This window comes from Nyctereutes procyonoides, unplaced genomic scaffold (assembly GCF_905146905.1).
Source record: "Nyctereutes procyonoides isolate TBG_1078 unplaced genomic scaffold, NYPRO_anot_genome, whole genome shotgun sequence".
In the NCBI taxonomy this organism is placed as follows: Eukaryota; Metazoa; Chordata; class Mammalia; order Carnivora; family Canidae; genus Nyctereutes; species Nyctereutes procyonoides.
In genome coordinates, this window is record NW_026575030.1 from 18,976,834 (window position 1) to 18,996,785 (window position 19,952).

At 34.7% G+C, this 19,952-nt stretch overlaps 1 protein-coding gene across 1 annotated transcript in view; it reads right to left on the bottom strand.

Annotated features, from left to right (window-relative positions):
• ACAP2 (ArfGAP with coiled-coil, ankyrin repeat and PH domains 2) overlaps positions 1–19,952 on the bottom strand; it is a 131,038-nt gene that overhangs the window by 12,515 nt on the left and 98,571 nt on the right. Inside the window, exons 11-19 of the mRNA XM_055316557.1 lie at positions 17,410–17,461; positions 16,061–16,161; positions 15,390–15,495; positions 7,741–7,949; positions 7,343–7,412; positions 5,697–5,788; positions 3,674–3,858; positions 2,681–2,773; positions 1,490–1,677 (exon numbers count right to left, since the gene is read on the bottom strand). Coding sequence (XP_055172532.1) covers positions 1,490–1,677; positions 2,681–2,773; positions 3,674–3,858; positions 5,697–5,788; positions 7,343–7,412; positions 7,741–7,949; positions 15,390–15,495; positions 16,061–16,161; positions 17,410–17,461 — 1,096 coding nt within the window. The remainder of the gene's footprint in view (positions 1–1,489; positions 1,678–2,680; positions 2,774–3,673; positions 3,859–5,696; positions 5,789–7,342; positions 7,413–7,740; positions 7,950–15,389; positions 15,496–16,060; positions 16,162–17,409; positions 17,462–19,952) is intronic.

The following is a 19,952-nucleotide window of genomic DNA, read 5'->3' on the forward strand; positions in this document are numbered from 1 at the left end:
CTATTAGAAAATCCATGTTCATGGCTTTATTGTTCTGTGAGTCTAAATATTGCTTCAGAAGCCTCAGCATCCCAATTACTCTACACCTTCCTAACCAAACCAATATTCAAATTCCCCCATTCCACCACCCCATACCCCCTAACCCACCCAACCCCAACTTATATCAAATCACAAATATTTCCAATCCACCAACAACCCCATACAAACTAATAATCCCCCCTCCCCCACAAACCTTTATACCTAAAACAATCACCCCCATAACAAACAATATTCAATACCCTAACCCCCAATTCAAATCCCCAAACATAAATCACCTTCCCCTACTAAAAAACATCATTCAAACCCAAAACCCCAACACACCTTACAAAAAAACCACTCTTACCAACTTACCCTACACCCAACCACACTCCACCCCCCCTTACAACATTGTCACCAAAACCAATCTCCCCCCTCCCCTAACTCTCTCACTATCTCTCTCCAAAAACACCCCACCCCACACAAACAAACATACCTACCAACTTAAACCCCAGATATACCCCTCTACTATTCCAATTAACCTATTTCCCCTCCCTTCACAAGCGTTGCATCTGACGCCTTGATCTTGTTGGAATGTCCTCATTCGCGGTTTATTAAGATTCCCCCCCAATCAAATTATCACACATGTGTGTGTGTGTGTATTGATACCTCATGAATATATATATGATATAGACATTGTTGTTTCCACAAGTACAACAAAGCAATCAACTATAATTTACACATAAAAAACCTGTATTAATTCACAGATCGCCTGTTTCACTATACTAGAGATTTTTTAATTGTGTTTCCGAACCACACTCGTCCCTCCCCCGCCCCCCCCCTATCCTCGACCAACCCCCCACTCGTATAATGTATTTTTTCAGAATCCCCCCCCCCACCCCCCCCCCCCCCCCCCCACCACACCATCCCCCCCCCCCCCCCCCCCCCCCCCCCCCCCCCCCTTGTGTGTGGGAACCTCTCCAAAAAGCAGAGAAATTACAAATTATATTATTTTCTTTCCAAGAATGACTTCAATAGGGATTCAATTTGTAGTCTGTGATGTAGCAAAAGACAGTACATTCATCACCAAAATTCTCTTCCATTGAGAAAAAAAAAATTTTTTTGGACTTACATAATCAAAAGTGATCCTCAGAAATAACTACTAGCTTTTTCTTCTACTTTCCAACCCGTATCTTTTTTTTTTTTAATTTTTTTTTTATTTTAATTTATGATAGTCACAGAGACAGAGAGGCAGAGACACAGGCAGAGGGAGAAGCAGGCTCCATGCATCGGGAGCCCGACGTGGGATTCGATCCTGGGTCTCCAGGATCCCGCCCTGGGCCAAAGGCAGGCGCCAAGCCGCTGCGCCACCCAGGGATCCCCCAACCCGTATCTTAAAGCAAAAAAATAATGCTAAAGCTATGTTCACAATGAATTATGATTTTTTTATGTTTTACTGTATATGAATTCATACCCCTAATACAGCCTGAATAAGCGGTGTTGCTTTATTTTCCTCTGAATTAGCCCAGTTCACATCCGCGCCATGAGCCAAAGCCTCAGCCATTTTAGGAAGATTTTTTTCATATGAAGCCCTATAAAGCTGGAGTCCTGGATTAAGATGTTTAGAGTCGAGAAACACAGAATAATCTTGCCTTTCTGCCTCTGAAAAGCAAACACAAATACACCAGTAAAAATAAGCAGGGTGAGCAAGGATAGGAAGTTACTGTTTCTTAGGTACAGGGTTTCAGTTTCGGTAAGACAGAGAGAGCTACATGGCTGGACAGTGGCAACGGCAGCACAAGGGTCAATGCTTCACAACTGTCCATTTGAAAATGGTGAAGATGGTAAATTTTATATTAGGTATATCTTACCACAATTTAAAAAATAAAAATGAACTCTTACTACAATAAAAAATGTAAAAGAAACTACTGATTTAACAAAATGAGCAAACTGGAGATTTCCACAAAAGTATGTTATTTCCAACAGACTGATCACTTCCCAACCAGTCAAACTTCTTCTCTTATATCAATTGGTATGCTAGACCTTTGTGGTCCTCCCAGTATTCAATGCAAGGTTAATTACTCCGTACTAGATTAAAATTGGGTGTTATTTCTGTAAGCCTGGATTTAAGGACTCAACAAGAGCTGGTGTTAAAAAAAAAAAAAAAAAAAAAAAACCTGAAGAATTTTACTACTAGACCAAACCTCACTTTACCCCAAGAATGGTCCAATATCACCACAATTTACAGTACAAGCCATTCAAGTAATTCAAAAAATGTTCACTACTGAGTAATTTGCAAGATCAAAAATCATGGAAATCACGAAGGAGAGAATATAGGAAGACGACACAGGTCAGAAGAAAAATATAATGTGGAAGGAGCTGCTAATCTCTGTCCTGATAAAACAGCCCAAAAGCGTATTAAGTCATAGTTCATGTGCATTAAAAAGTATCCTCAGCGACTGGGCACTTTTAGCATGTCTTATGAGGCTTAGAAGAACATACAACTAGAAGACAACGTCCAAATAGGAAAAGAAACAGCTGCCTTCTCATTTAACAATGGCTTCCAAAAGGCTTCTTTAGAAATTATTTAATCAAGACTAAGGACAAAGCTCATGCATTTTCCAGCCAACAGTCTCAATTAACATTGAATTTCACCAGAACTCACCAGGCTCATATAAACTATTGGCAGACACCGTGGAGGGTAAAGATTCTCTTCCATCATCAGAGCTCTGCTGGATCCCACTATCATTACTTTTGACTGTTTTAAAGAAAAATCAGCTAGTGATTAAAGTTCATGCCACTCAGAAAACAACCTACCACTAACAACAGGTTTGAAAATGAGCTCTGATACGCCAACATGAACTCAGCCACTACCAGAACACATTTAATACAATTTTAATCTTTTCAAACATTCAGCTTATCGAAATACGAATCAATCACAAAGCTGGAAAATAAACTTCTCTTCAGAGTCGCAACACATCTTATTATTACCCCATAATATGTCAGGCGTGGTGAAGAGCTTAATGTATTGTATGACTGCAAGTAATGTGTAATTCTGAGACAATGGGTAACATCAAGAGAAACGGCCACACTGCACAATGACCACTGGCACAGACTTGGAATGCTCCACAAGAGTAGTACTTACTACTACGTAGTTTTGAAGAAGTATCAAAGTAGGAGAAGAGTGAATCTAGCTCATCAGGACAGAACAGAGACTCCCGCCTGGCCTCGTCGCTATTTACAGCAACCACTGGGGACATGCAAGTTAGCAAAGCACAAAGCAGGCCATAAGAAGGGAAAAGGGCAGGAAAAAACGTTACTGGGGGAAATTTAGGAGGAAAAAAATAGGAAGGATATTAGGTGGTTAATCAGATATTTAGGGCTTGTTGCCATGATAGATTTATAATTCCCATCTCCCCTTGCATTTTAAGCAGTTTTATTCCTTAGAATATACACATTACCTAGAGATGTGAATTACCAAGACACTATTCAATTTTAACTATTTTAAGGCCATAGAAACCCAATTTTTCCTTAGAATACGTAGAAAGAAACAGATTTTTAGCATTTAAATAATCTGCAATGGCTACTAATTCAGAGATTAACAAAGTGACTTCAGCTTAAGAAAATATTTCTATACGCAACAAGTAAGCCATGGTACCTGAACTTTGGGGAGGCGCCCTGACTGGGTCACCCGGCCCAAGTTTCGAAATGCTCAGCCTCTTTTCTTCGCAACTTTTGGAGACCATCCTTTTTTCCTGCTCAGCAGGTGATGATGATATAGCATATTTATCCACAAATTTCCTCTCCACATATTTTGCTTTGATATATGCCTCTTTCTCCTGTCTGGTATACATAAAAATGTCATGATATTCTGTTTAATCTCTTAGTATGGCTGATACTGAAAAGAAGCCATTACATACCGAATATTTCCCCAAAAGTCACTAAATGTATTATTAGTTAAAATTAAGTTTGTGATATTATGCAACATATTTCCCTTCCAAATATTCAATAACTATGATCTCATATTCAAATGAAATAACAAATAATAAACTAAATGAAAAATCACAAGTATTAACATGACACTCTCTTATTCTCTTAATTTCTGGGCTCATTCAGTTCTATATATAAATGCCCTGTGCTTTTTTACAAAATGGAAAATATTACCAAGAAAACTTTAAAAACTTATAGAAATTAACTTTGATTTCATTTTACTCCAATGGATAACATCAATAAATGAACTAGCACTATTGTCGGTCATGATTTTTCCTAGGACAGCTACTTTAAAACAACATAGCATTCTTAATTAAAGGAGAAGAAAAAAATGTCACATTTTAAACTTTTCTGATATGATCACAAAATGCCTAATCCATTCTATTTGTTTTCTTACTTATGTCCTTTTAAAATAGTTCAATCTTTGCCTAAAATAGGTTATTCGAGGTCTGAAATAACTTTGGCCATACTTTAGCAAATAATCACACTTAAGTGATATTAATTCAGACAGCAATAACTTTAAAATAATATTGATTATGCATATGGATGCCTGGATGGCTCAGTTAAGCATCTGCCTCTGGCTCAGGTCATGATCCAGGGGTCTTGGGATCCACACAGTGTAGGGCTCCCTACTCAGCCAAGTGTACTTCTCCCTCTTCCTTTGCCCCTCCCCCTAACTTGTGTACTCTCTCTCTCAAATAACAAAATCTTTTAAAATAATAGTGATTATACATAAAGATTTAGTTGAACACAAAAACCCAACACAAGATTACGGCAAGTAAGATTTTAATGCTAAAAATAAAAAGCCATAAAGACTAAAAGCAACATCAACAATAAAAACTAATTATGTACTTTGAGGGCATTCTTAGCCAACTTCATTCAATGAGCTTCCATATACAGAACTGGAAGTATAATTTCAAACACAGCAACTAAGTACTCTCCCCTACGAGAAGCTACCCTTTTACCTTTAATTCTTTACCATCATAATGCCATGTATAAATTACATGATTAACAGACACACACACACATCACACACATACACACACACACACACACACACACACACATATATATTTTTTTACAGAGATAAAGAGAGAAACTAGAGAAACAAAGCCCAGGCGGGGGGGCGGGGGTGGGCACAGAGTGAGAGGGAGAGAATCTCTTTTTTAGGGAGAGAATCTTAAGCAGTGTGGCTGTCACGCCCAGTGTGGAGCCAGAAGCAGGGTTCAATTCCTCAACCCGAACACCATGACCCAAGCCAAAATCAAGTTGGACACTCAACTGACTGAGCCACCCAGGTACAGATATTATTATTAGCAGATATTTACTGAATGAAGTCAAACAATGTTCATTGTTGGCAATAGAAACTTAATCCCTAGAGACATTAATGGACAGATTATCTCTTTTTAAAGACCTACCAATAACACACTTGGTCTACTTTAACTGCTAAGAGCTTTTACATTCTATGTAGAGACTTAAGTTTTAAGATTCTCATCTGGAGCCTATAGTTGATTATCTAATCAACAAAAAAATAATTATCTAACACCTACCCAAGAAAGAGCCATATTTTAACAGAAACAGTACTGTTCTCTTCTAAATAGTCTGTCTCAATATTACATATCAAACATTACAGTGAAATAAAATCATAGCTATATTCCTGCTTATGAGAAAAAAAAAGGAACACATAATACCTTTGTCCTGGTTGTGGTTTCTTTACTCCCATTTTTTCCACTTTAGCTTCATAAACTCGATTTATAACATCATTTCCCAACTCACACATAAGCTGTTTTGGCAGGAAAATACAAAAAATAAGCTACAAATTCCTAAAAATACTATAAAAGTGCTTAAAGCAAGTACAGTTAACTCACTCCTTCTGCATATTCTGCAAATGCTCATCCCACAAAGATGTTTAAAGTTAAAACAAAATAAGACAAGGACTAAGCAATATCATTTGCCCTTAACAATACCTCCCCCTAGAAGACTATCACTTTTACAAGACAGGGTTTCTCCTCACTTACCTTCCCTCAACAATGGCTAGTACAATGCTGCATATTATTCACAATGGTTAGTAAATTAAATGAAAAAAGAAGCCTAAAGCCAAATAGGTTAAGTTTTAAAATGGAAGTAAACTATTTTCTCCATATATTTATATCTACAAATCTCAAAATACTTTGTTTAAAAGCTCATGGTTATATTTTTTAATGTACCAGACTTGTTTCAACCAAATTTTAAAAACTGAATCTACTTGGACACCTGGGTGGCTCAGTGGTTGAGCGTCTTGCTTGGGGCCAGGGCGTGATCCTGGAGACCCCGAGTCCCAAATCGGACTCCCTGCACGGAGCCTGCTTCTCCCTCTGCCTGTGTCTCTGCCTCTCTGTGTCTCTCATGAATAAATAAATAAATAATCTTAAAAAAAAAAACTGAATCTATTAAGTTCATGGCTACAAAACTGATGTTGAGAAATTAGGTTTCTACCTCTCATCACCTACTTTCTTCTCCTTTGAATTCATAACAATTAATAGAATCAATCTAAATAGGGCTCTACTTTAGGAGCCAATTTATCACTTTCATCCAGATGTTTATACAGTAATTTCACAAAGCAAATTTTTTACTTTACATAATTGAGAGGATTACTGGTTTTATCTGTGGATTGAAATAAAAATACAAATACATAAAGAATACAATTTCACACAAATAAATGCAGAGTATACTACAATCGTTAAACTAATATATATATTTTTTACAATATGACAAACTAAATGGTGGGAATTAAAAGGAATATATCATTAGCAAATATGAGTTTTATAAACCTTACCAGAAACCAAGTTGTGGTCTAAAATTATTTATGACATTTTCATAGATATGGATCCCCACACAAGGTGAAAGGATGTCTTAGTTGGATAACTACTACCTTGAGTAGTTACTACCTTCAAATGGTCCTATGCTAAAATGGCCCAATCATAACAACATGCTATACCCATCCATTCTGGAGCATGCTGGTATGTCTATTATATTTTCAACAACAATTTATATAATCATAAAAGATAAAAATTAAGGCACAGAATTGATGGGTTTTTTTTTGAGAAAACATAAAAATGTAGGAATACTGTTTTCCTTAAAAGGTAAAGTGACTTGCAATTAAAAGTGCTACATAAACTTCACAATTTAAAAAAACCAATATGAAAATACCAGATTTGCCAAAATAGCCTCAGATGTGTTTCAATAGTTTAGTTTATTGTTAGCATTAAGAAGCTCATACATTTTATAAATCAAGATTCTAAAATCCTGATCTTTTATGTGAAAATTTGAAATATTTTTAAGCAATTATGTATTTTACCTTTAAAAGTTCAGGCTCCCAGGTGTCTAAAGTTAAAGATCGTACTTTTGAAAAATGAACTCCAAGACTCCTAAGAGGGAAAAAAATATATTAATATATAAAGCTATTGTCTTTATTCGCATATTATGCGAATTATTTCTCTTTTAATGGGACATAGTTGCTATGTCCCCAACATATATGTAAATACGGAGAGATCGTCTGGTTAATAATAAACAGTAAAATAAAGTCCTCTAAAGCCCTCCAAAAGCCAGAATTTTATTCACTTTACAAAAGTTACAAAGATACAAACAGCAGTCAAACTAAGGCAAGTGGAAAAGGCCCTCTAACCAATGAGACACAATAATTTACTATGTGTATTTATCCAAAAGACGTCTCCTACCCCGTACAGGCCTACCCACCTGTGAATCCCAGAGCACTCGATACACAGAGTGATGCCCAGGTTGATGCTGGCCCACCGTGGGTCGGCCAGACCACAGTCACAACAGCTGGCATTGCCAGGAATACACTGGACTCGCTGTAGTGCACTTTCTCCTTTCAATAATTTATCTTTTGACTCATTTCCAGAATCCAGGCTTCCTGTGGATGGAGATGATTTCTTATCCAGCTTCTAAAAAATTAAGAATTATTTGTTTAAAAAAAAAAAGACTGTAATACTATGCTACACTTTACATGCTCCAAATAAAAGCTTCCAACCAATAAATTAAAGGGTTATTATGGGCCTAAGCCAGGCACTGTTCTAGGCATTACAGATTCAAGGATAAAAAGATACAGCTTTCTCCATCAACTGGCATTTAGTCTTGTCAGAAGAAACAAACATTGCAAATGACATATATATATATATATATATATATATATATGACACAATGAACACATGTGCAAAATACAAGGGGACAGAAAAAGAGAAGCACTAAATTAACATGCAAGATTGTAGATAGATGGAATAAACATGAGACTATTAAGACTCTAGAATAAAATATTATTATTTTATACCAAGTTTTTCCAAGGTATTCAATGAACTGCAAGCAAATTGTTTCAGTTATTGTAGTGAATAACTGGAAATGGTATGGCCTTTTACCAAAGAATAAATCAATTACATAATTATAATTATATTCCCACCAAGGGAAGTGAGAGCCCCAGCAGGAAGAAGAAAACACTAGAGTGAGGTGCCTGAGCCTGAGTAGGGGCAGTTGGCAGCAAAGAAGGATGTTGGTTACATAAAGGGAGACTGATCAAATATGTAAACATGTTAAAATTAAAAAGGAGCCATTTATTTATATGGAAAGGGAGAGAATTAGAACAACCCTGTCGTGTGTGATTAGAACTGGAGATAACAAGAGACACATAGATGGTTTTCAATATAAACAGATACAAAAACAAATATGAATATAAACATGTCTGTGCATATACACATACATATATTCCTTTATTTTTGTTTCTAAAATCCATTCGCCAAAAAAGGAAGTTTCTTTGCAGAAACTGCTGATTGTAGCACTGGTGCAGAGAAAGTGCAAGATGAACCTGGAACACCTCATCTTGCTAGAAAGTAAGGAGGAACTCAGATAGATGGGAACATGTCAAAAGGATACAGAAGCCAGGGCTCCACTGGCCAAACTTGGGTCAATTTGAACAACAAAACAAAAAATGATAGTAATGGGTTATAATACATTGAAAAGAAATAGTGGCTTATACTAACATAAATAAAATTTAAAGCCTGATGAGGAACAGAATATTCACATAGTCCCAAAATACCTCCCCTACAAAATACTTATTACGTACAAAGAGAATGTAATAGTAGTACATAAGTCTAGCAAACACCACCTTAATCAAGTGATCAAAGTTAACATCACCAATAGCAGGACAAGTCAAAGTTATGTGCCACCTGAGTACACAGTGAGAAGAACACAGCATCATTTATATGATACATCTGCCAAAGATGCATAACCTAGTGAGTAAACATCAGACTCACACTGAAGGACATTCTACAAAATAACTAGTTTCTATCTTCAAAACTATCAAGGTCAAGATCAAATTAAGACTGAGGCTCTATTCCTGAGGGAGGGAAAATGAAGAGCTATGACACCTAATGTTACCTGTGCTTCCGGACTGGATCCTTCTGCTATAAAGAACAGTACTGAGACAACTGATAAACTTAAAGATGTTTGGAAATTAAATTGTAGCCATGTATCAATGCTCATTTCCTCATTATGATGGCAGTACTGTGGTTTTATAGGAGAAATGTTCTAGGGTGAGGAAAGTAACACTAAAATAATGGATGATAGGGCATCATGTTAGAAACTTACTCTGAAATAGTTTTGGGGGGGCGCTATTTGTACAATACTTGGAACTTGTCTTTTTGAAATGATTTCGATATTTTTTAAATATCTGTTTTACTAGAACATGTTAATAATGTGAGTTACCCCATATGCAATTATCAGGTAGGAAAAAAGACGTCAATATAATACAGAAATTTTATTGGCTCATTCCCAGTTTATAAAAGTTAGTTTTTTGCACCAAATTATAGAAGCTGAAAGCAAAGTACATTACACAGCAGAACCTGGGCTAGCCATCTTCAGGAACATAGCATAGGAATAATCATGACACTCATTCCCCCCATTCTTCTTTTTGGCTCATTTTGGCCGTGTGCTTGAACTTAAAAGTGTGTATTACACTCATTCTCTGATCTTTATGTATTTTGCCTTTGTCACCATGACTGAGTAATCTCAACCCTACTGTATCCTTCCATTAAGCTATCTTCAACAATTTTTTAAAGTAAAGTCCTATCTATATACTGTAGTATTCATTTATTATGAATTTAATTATGCTAGTATTTTTACTGAGATTCAAGTTCCTGCAAGTAATTTTAGTTACAAACTTACACAGATTGTTAGGGCAGCCCTATCCCCATTTTCCCTATAACCTCTATTATTTCAAATGTATGATTTTCATAACATAGGTATTTCAGCAATGCCACCAGCTTCTTCATCAAGATGATCTGGATATAATACCCCTAATTTTGTTCCTTCTTAAAATTTTGCTAAAAAACATAAGAAAATATTAAAAGGTATTATCCCAAGCCTTTATTGGACAAAGCTGTGATAATCTGAACATTAAAAAAATGTACTGATGTTGAGTATCTTTCTCACGTGTCTGTTGGCCATCTGTATGTCTTTTTTTTTAAATAATTTTTTAAAGATTTTATTTATTCGAGCAACACAGAGAGGAGAGAGAGAAAGAGGCAGAGACACAGGCAGAGGGAGAAGCAGGCTTCATTGCAGGGAGCCCGACGTGGGACTCGATTCCGGGTCTCCAGGATGATGCCCTGGGCTGAAGGCGGCGCTAAACCCCTGAGCCACCCGGGCTGCCCAACCATCTGTATCTCTTCTTTGGAAAAATGTCTATTCAGGTCCTCTGCCCATTTTTAGTCAGATTATTTGTAGGGTTTTTGGTGTTGAGTTGTATAAGTTCTTTATATTTTTTAGATCTTAACTGCTAACTGGATATATCATTTGCAAATACCTTCTCCCCTTCAGTAGGTTGCCTTTTTATTTTATTGTTTCCTTCACTATGCGGATGTTTTTTTATTTTAATGTAGTCCCAGTAGTTTCTGCTTTTCTTTCCCTTGCCTTTCTAGACATATCTAGAAAAATGTTGCTATGGCCAATATCACAGATATTGTTGCATATGTTCTTTTTTTAGGATTTTCATGATTTCTGGTCTCACATTTAGGTCTTTAATCCATTTTGAGTTTATTTCTATGTATGGTGTTAGAAAGTGGTCCAGTTTCATTCTTTTTGCATATAGTTATCCAGTTTTCTAGTACCATTTATTGAAGAGACTGCCTTTTCCTCCACTGTATAAAAGAGACTGCCTTTGCTTCCTTTGTCATAGATTAACTGACCATGTGAGTGTAAGTTTATCTCTGGGCTCTGTTTTCTATTCCTGCCTATTTTTGTGCCAGTACCATACAGCTTTGTAGTATGGCTTGAATTCTGGAATTGTGACACCTCCAGCTTTATTCTTTCACAAGATTGCTTTGGCTATTCAGGATCTTTTATGGTTCCATACAAATTTTAATATTATTTGTTCTAGTTCCATGAAAAATGCTGTTGGTATTTTGACAGGGATTATACTAAATCTGTAGATTGCTTTGGGCTTTATGAACATTTTAACATTATTAATTCTTCTGATCCACGAGCATGGGATTTTAACATTATTAATTCTTAATAATAACATTATTAATTCTGATCCAAGAGCATCTTTCCATTTGTTTGTGTTCTCTTCAATTTCCTTCATAAGTATTTTTACAGTTTTCAGAGTACAGGTCTTTACCTCCTTGGTTAAGTTTATTCTTGGGTCTTTTATTCTTCTGGGTACAATTATAAATGGAATTATTTTCTTCATTTCACTTTCTGCTACTTCATTATTAGTGTACAGAAATGCAACCAATTTCTGGGTATTAACATCGTATCTTGCAACTTTACTGATTTCATTTATTAATCCTAATAGCTTTTTGGTGACATCTTTAGGATTTTCTATATACAGTATCACGTCATCTGCAAATAGTGACAGTTTAACTTCTTACCAATATGGATGCCTCATCAGGGAAATGCAAATCAAAACCACAATGAGGTATCACCTTACACCTGTCAGATGGCTAAAATAAAAAAAGACAAGAAATTACAAGTGTTGGTGAGGATGTAAAAAAAAGAACACCTGTGCAAGGTTGGTGGGAATGTAAATTAGTGCAGCCACTATGGAAAATAGTATGGAGGTTCCTCAAAAAATTAAAAATAGAAATATGATGTAATCTAATAACTCCACTACTAGGTATTTACCACAAAGAAAATGAAAATGTTAATTCCAAAAAATATATGCAGCCCTATGTGTACAACAGCATTATTTACAATAGCCAAGATATGGAAGCAACCCAAGGATCCATTGATAGATGAATGGATATAGAAAAATATGTGTACACACACACACACACACACACACACACACACACACACACACGAATATTATGCAGCCATAAAAAAGGGATGAGATCTTGCCATTTGTGACATCCTGGAGGATGGACCTAGAGGGTATTTTGTATGCTAAGTGAAATAATTCATACAGAAAAAGACAAATACCACATGATTTCATATATATGTGGAATCTAAAAAACAAACAAAAAGCAGAAACAGACCTATAAATAGAGAAAAAACTGATGGTTGCCAGAAAGGAGGGGGATGGAAGGATGGGCAAAATGGGAAGGGGAGTAGTAGATAAAGGCTTCCAGTTATGGAATGTATAAGCCACAGGGATGAAAAGTACAGCACAGGTAATACAGTCAATGGTACTGTAGTAACATTGTATGGTGAATATGGTGAGCACAGGATAATGAATAGAGTTTTCAATCACTGTGTTCTATACCTGAAACCAATATAACAGTGTGTGTCAAATACACTCAAATAATTTTGTAAAAAAAGAATAATTAGTGGAATTAATTGGGACCTATTATACCTAGAAAAATCCATGAGTCTATAACAATATCCAAAAAATTAGAGGCAGCTACTAAGGCAGCTAATAAACTAACCAAATGTGATAACTAAAAGCAAAAAATTGAGTATTTTATTACAGTAACTAAATAGCTCCAGCTGATAAACAAAAGCTATATTTAACATAAGAATTCAAGTTAATATAGATGGGATGACAGAATTAGAAAATTATCATTTTGAAATTCCTAATGAAATCATAAATTCATCTGTAAAACCATTAGATGAATGGTTGGAGGGGGAGTAGATCTTATGGGATCAAAGTAACACAAAGTAGACTTATTACACCAAGCAACAAAGTAGACTGGGAAAAAGGGAGGGAATGTTAACTTTACAGTCGAGGAGTCATATCATCGTCTTTCTAATCCAATAGGTCACTTGGAATATGTCACACAGAAGCCTGACAGCATTAGCAATGAATGGTTGGATAACCAAGTATTCTGTGTCTCCTGTTGCAACAGAAGTATACACATCACCTATGATTTAATTGTATCAGTAGAAATTCTATAGAACAACTAAACTTCTCTCCTCAGTAAGTTACTGTCATGAAAAAAAGGCCTTGCTCTAGACTGAAAGACGTGAGGGACATAACAACCAGATGCAATGCCCAGTCATAGATACGATGCTACTTTTTTTACAACTGGAAACATATATGACTAGGTAATAGATGATATGAAGAAATTATTACTAGGTATGAAATGAGATGACTATAATCTAGTCTAGAAAGTTTTTGTGTTTTCCTTTAGTTAAAAAAAAAAAAAAGACATTTGCCCATAAAAATAAGGAGAACAGAGAAGCAAATAACAGCAACAAAATTTTGGAATCTGGAAGACGGATGGATGAACAGACCAAGGCCAAATCTTAACAACGGCAGTAGTAAGTAAATATGAGTTCATGAATTTACATGACACAGAGGGCTCCAGGATTTATATACGAGTTAACCATGGAAGTGGGAATCAAAGTGGGACAAAAGACTGTGTAAGGAGCAGATGGATCCCAAGGTGCCTTCCCCAACTCCATGCATTTTGGAACTGCTCCCACACATAAACACAAATGACTAGAATTTTATTTTCTGAGGCAGTAAAACAGAGTCTCTCTCTGGACAGGATTTACCTGAAAGGTAGAAGGCAGAAGATTAAGTGAATATATACACACTGAATGCTAAGATCCCTAATAAGTTCCCAGAAGCCCCTTCCCCCTCTTCAGGAGACTGACTGATGAGACTCCTCTGGGAAATCATATCAGCTTAAAAGATTCCAAAGATCCTAACTTTCTAGTTATTCCTCAGCAAATGGTCCAGACTTCAGAGAAGCTCATAGTTAACAAAGTCTTTACTATGTTCTTAGAGCATCCAAGAGGGTTTTAGTGTTTGACTTGTAATCAGAACAAATTACCAGATAGCCAAGAAAAACCAAAACCTCTGACACAATAGTTCTCAGCATTGTGTATATATGGAAACCACCTAGAAAGCTTTTCAAACTATTGATGCCTGGGTCCCAACTCCATTTAATTACTCTGGGGTGGAACCTATGTATTGGGATTTCAAAAAAATCCCTGTGTTATCATCACGGCAGCCAAGTTTGAAAACCATAGCTCTAACACTGTATCCATGAAGAAAGAACAAGTTTACATGTATAAACATTCAACAAACAAAAAGAAACTCCTACAAATCTAATATGAGCTAACAGAACTAAAATATTCCATAGAAAGTTGTGAGATTAACTGAGAAAACTGTCCAGAAAGCAAAGCAAAAACACACAAAAAAATCAGAAAAATCAAAAAATTAGTCCAGAAATCCCAGAAAAAGAAAACAAGAAAACTGGAGAGAAGCAATACAAAAAGATCAGTAACAAGAAAGACTCCAACAGCAACACTTAAAACTAGAAAAACAATGCTGTTAAAATTCTTAAGAATAATTACTTCCAACCTATAAACTCCACACCCAACCAAACTATCAAACAAATGCGAGGATAAAATAAAGACATTTTCAAACATGTACAGACTCACAAATGCCTCATTTTCAGGAAGTTACTAGAGGAATTGGCAAGTTCCATTTCTCAAAACTTACTCATGGCATTGCTCAAAAGTCTATAAAATCACTGGGAAGCTGAAGCCAAACTATGACCCACCACTCCACATTCAACTTATCTTCAGGTAGACTTCAATCCAGAGACAATTTGAGTTTTCCTTTTTTTATTTTTACTAATTACTATTCATCCATTTTTCACTAACTTTTATTAATTAGAATAGTAAAATATTTTGGGAAAAATACTTAACACTAGAATGCTGTATGTCAATCTAGGACATATATTCAAATATTGAATTAAACATATATTAAAATGATAAAGTGAAGAGAAATAAAAATAAATCAAATCTAGATTTTAATAGTAAAACCTCTTTCAATTATAAAACTCATCATCCATTAAAAATGTTATAATTATATAATGTTGCAACTAAAATTAAAAACTTCTGACAATGTATCATTTTGTATTACAATATTGTTTACTAACCTCTGATTCATCACCCTTCTCTCTATAAGCAGTGGCAATACTGGTCTGAACAGCCTTAATCCATGCCTGGCGCAGCTTTTCAGAATCTGCCTGAAGCATACAACTTCTAAAAGGAAATAACATTGTTTTCTCAGACACTAAATTAACCCCTCAAAATAATAATAATGTTTACTTTGCTGTTCAATAATTTTCTAACATTAAATAATTTCTTTTGAATGCTTTTATTTCATCTATCTTTAGGACAGAGTATGTTCATGAAGAAATCAGTAGAAATGAAATAAATTGCTTAGTAGAAAAAAAAAATTAAAAATCCCTGAACATTAAAAAATAACTTTAAATTTACCAAATATAACACTAATTTTTTCTATTGGGTACAAATATGGATTGATCTGGTATACGATGTTAATTCATCAACAAGGCAGCCAAAAAGTTTTCATATGGCCACATCAATAATCTTTATGAAATTTAAAGAAAATGATACTGGGTAAAAGTTAACATAAATATCTCACTGTTATTACCTATAATCATTAATTATTAAAATTTACTTTTAAGGCACCTTTTTCTCTCTCTACCATAATCACAAGTAAAACAAATGTTTCTCTATTCTGTAAAGTTCTTTAAAACAAACTACAGAAACTTAAAAGCAACTCTCATTCTTTAGAACCACTTACTTTGTTGGAGAGACTACCTCAAAGCAGAAACGTCGTTCTATGTCTTCACAGTGTTTCACTGTGCAGAGCCTTAGATCTTCCACTACCACAGTGGGGTTATCCTACAAAAAGGAAACAAAACTCCTATGTTTATCAACTTAGCTTTTAAGTACTACCACCAATAATAACATACTTAAAAATATTACTCAGAATGAATGGTCTAATTTTAAAGATTTATATTTATCTAATTTAGGATTAGAGATAGGAGTTATCAACATAGATACAACTATTAAAGGTAACTGTGTCCTGTTCATAATTTTATCTGTCTCATAAAATTGCTATACAAGGATTAAATGAAAGTATATGTACAGAGCTTAGTCTAAAACATGGTAATTAATAGGTATTCAACAAATGTTAGCTCCTACTAACTAATTTTCTTTCATTATCCATTATTCTCCTGGTCCCCCTTCACATATAATAAAAGCTACTTTCCTCTAAAAAAGGAAGCTTATACATTCTTCTTAAAATACCTGAGAAATGAGAAAGCTTCTATCATTTTTCTAGTACTTATCAAAAATATAAAGTCAAATCCAAGTTTATCAGGGCAGAAGAAACCCTGAACTGAGTTAGAATAATGGACTTCTGTGGAATAAGCCTGCTAGCACAGAACGAAGCAAATAAAATTTCAGATTGTGTATCTCAAGAGTAAAGTGTGAGTACACTGTACACATGTACAGTTGAATACATCATTCACAAAGACTAGGTATAAATCAATTCATCTATTAAATAAGGGATTTTTTTTCCTAATTATTTTTAACAATTCTCAAGTCCCATATAATCTCAGTATGCCTTCCCAATAAATAAAAGTCCTCACCCTTAAAATAGGGTTCAGGAAAAGAAATGTTTAAAAACAACATTAACAAATTCAGAGGTTTCTATTTAAATCACTTCAAGCTTACATTTTAATGTCAACTTTAACAATTTTATAGTATCACCTCTGGCCCTAAGGTGATGTTTCTTAAAAGGTACCCTTTTCCTTCAGCCTCAAAATAGTAAAATGGAATGTAGTATTGTTCCTGTCACACAGCTGGTCAAAGAAAATGAAGAAATGAAAGCAATAATCCTGGGACACAGAAACACCTGTCTCAAAATTAGGAGTTAAGAATTCAAGATTCATTATCACTCTGCTTTTAAGGATCAAAAATTGATGCTTTCCACTTTTGAGTTCTCTTATACATGCCTAAAAATAAAACTAATAAAAAATAATTTTGCACACATGAGTATTTATGGGCTTCAGGGCTTTATCAGGATGAACAGAGAACTGAAACAGGGGACTCACTGGGTTTTCACTTAATTAACAAAACACCTACCTTAAACTTTTTCTGGTAAACCAACTGATTGTTCTGTATTGAAAACCAGCGTCTAAATAAATAAAAATAGATTAAGTTTTCATAAACATAATTTATGTCAGTTGTTAGATATATTTGGAAAAGTACTAGAAAATCAGTTGATAGTAATTATGCTTTGAGAAGTGCATTGTTTTGTTTTATATAAACTGATGTCAATGAGAATACTATTGAAAGTAAAGAACAACTTTAAACAGTTTTAAAACCACAGACTAGGAAAATAAAATTACTGTATTTTTATTAATTTTAGGTCAGAAATTTATATCCTGACAACAGCTGTTATCCTTTATGCTATCACCAAATAATAACTGTATTAAGGTAAAAATTTAGTTTTTTTGAGGTTACTCAAAAGTAACTAAAAATCTTTCCCCAAAATAACTGTTTCTATTATAGGGTAGAAATGAATTTATGTTGCAAAAAAGACTATCCATTTGTACACAGTAAAACACTGAAATAAATGGTGCTTTGTTTTCAACTTTTCTGCAGCTAATTCAGCAAGCGTCTGTTCAACAAAACAGGAAATTAAATCATTTAGAACTGATATCAAACAAGAGATAATCGCCAATTTACTTGACCTCGCTTTAATTTAAAATACTTCTAAGCAGAATAACCAAAGTTATTACTAAAAATAATTCACCTAACTATCTACATTGTTCTGCCGCTTCTTGTAAATTATCAGGCAAACAATTTACTTGCAATCTTTTTGAAAGAAAAAGCTAAGCTATAAACGGCATATTTACTAATTCTCACTTATTAAGACAGTAAAAGAACCTAAAGATTTACAAAACAAAAAACAAAAAAAAAAATCACAGCCAAAAGCCATTCATAAAAGGAAGCAAAAATTCTCATCAAGCATGAAAGGTAAAACTATTTGAGACATTATTTCAAAATTAGTTTTACGTAAGATGATTTCTATCGTCAACATTAGTTATTAATCTATTAGCAGACAGAGATTCGACCTTTTCATTGATACTAACAGCACTAGAAATTGTATTTAGACATATTTAAGAAGTTCTATTTTAAAAAATTAAGTTAATTCTCCAAAGCTGTGAAAATGATTAGATGCTTTTCTATTTTTAAGCTAGACAGTTAGGCTTTCTTGCTACTTAAAAAGGTATCACCTTTACCATTAAAATAGAGATTTGTTAAATAAGCATCTAAATAAAACCAAGTGACTTGCCTCTCGTGCAAATCATCAAGAGGCAGGCTAGAAAAGGAAGAACTCCTAGGTTTCTTTGCTCTGGGGCACACAGTTAGTTAGAAATGTTAAAGGAAATACCTATAAACAAAGAAAATGGAGCAGACCTGCCACACGGGATGACATGCAATGGAAACAATCTCTGATGTTGATTAAAGTAGGTCTTTAAAAATCATTTGAAATACGGCAAACTACACTAACAACTTTTAAATAGCAAGGATATATATTTCGATGAAAAAATATAGTTTTACTGCACAAGAGAAAAATACCCATATAATCACATAAACTTTTCATGCTTCTGAGGCTTTTAAAAAGTAAATTTCTTTTGAACTGGTGCATCTTAGGATAACAACCTTTAAAAATAATAACAAAATACTACATAACCTCCCCCCTTTTTTGTCAAAGAGCATTTCCTCTGGTAATTATTAACTTTATAGATCACATATATTTCTGAAACCTAGTTCCCCTGCTATCTATTTGCTTCTGGGTGACTCTTTCATATCATCATTTGAGTTTTCCCTGAGTTTTGTATACTCAGGGAAGACACTATAAATTCATCTTAATTTTGAAAACATTTCCTAAGGAACAAAATCACAATGTATCCTACATAGAAAAAGAACTTTCAATTACTAAAATCTGTAGGTTATAGGACACTAACTCCCGTCTTCTGCCATTTAAAAAAAAAAGAGCCAACTACATTCATTTACACTGATCAAAACTCTAGTCAGGTAAGTAAAATGGAATATAATTTTTTAAATTGCTCCTATAGAAAAATCCTAGGTATTATTAATATTTCTAATAAAAGGGGGCAGCCCGGGTGGCTCAGCGGTTTAGCGCTGCCTTCAGCCCAGGGTATGATCCTGGAGACCCGGGATCGAGTCCCGTGTCGGGCTCCCTGCGTGGAGCCTGCTTCTCCCTCTGCCTGTGTCTCTGCCTCTCTCTCTTCTCTCTCTGTCTCTCATGGATAAATAAAATCTTTCAAAAGAATATTTCTAATAAAAGGCAATATGATACAGTTCATAGCCTATGGTGTTTAAAATAATATTTCAAGTTCATGCTGCCTGCAATTTGGAGCTACTTTAAAAGATAATTAAATAGGGGCACCTGGTTGGCACAGAGAAGCCAGAGGAGGAGGAGGTGGAGAAGAAGCATGCCGCTCTTCATTCTGGGGCTATGAGTTCAAGCCCCATGTTGGGTGTAGATTACTTAAATAAACTTTAAAAAAATTAAGATAATTAAATAATAAAAAAGACAAATTTTAGAAAGCACTATGCTGACAACTATTCTATATTCTACAAAATTCAGAAAC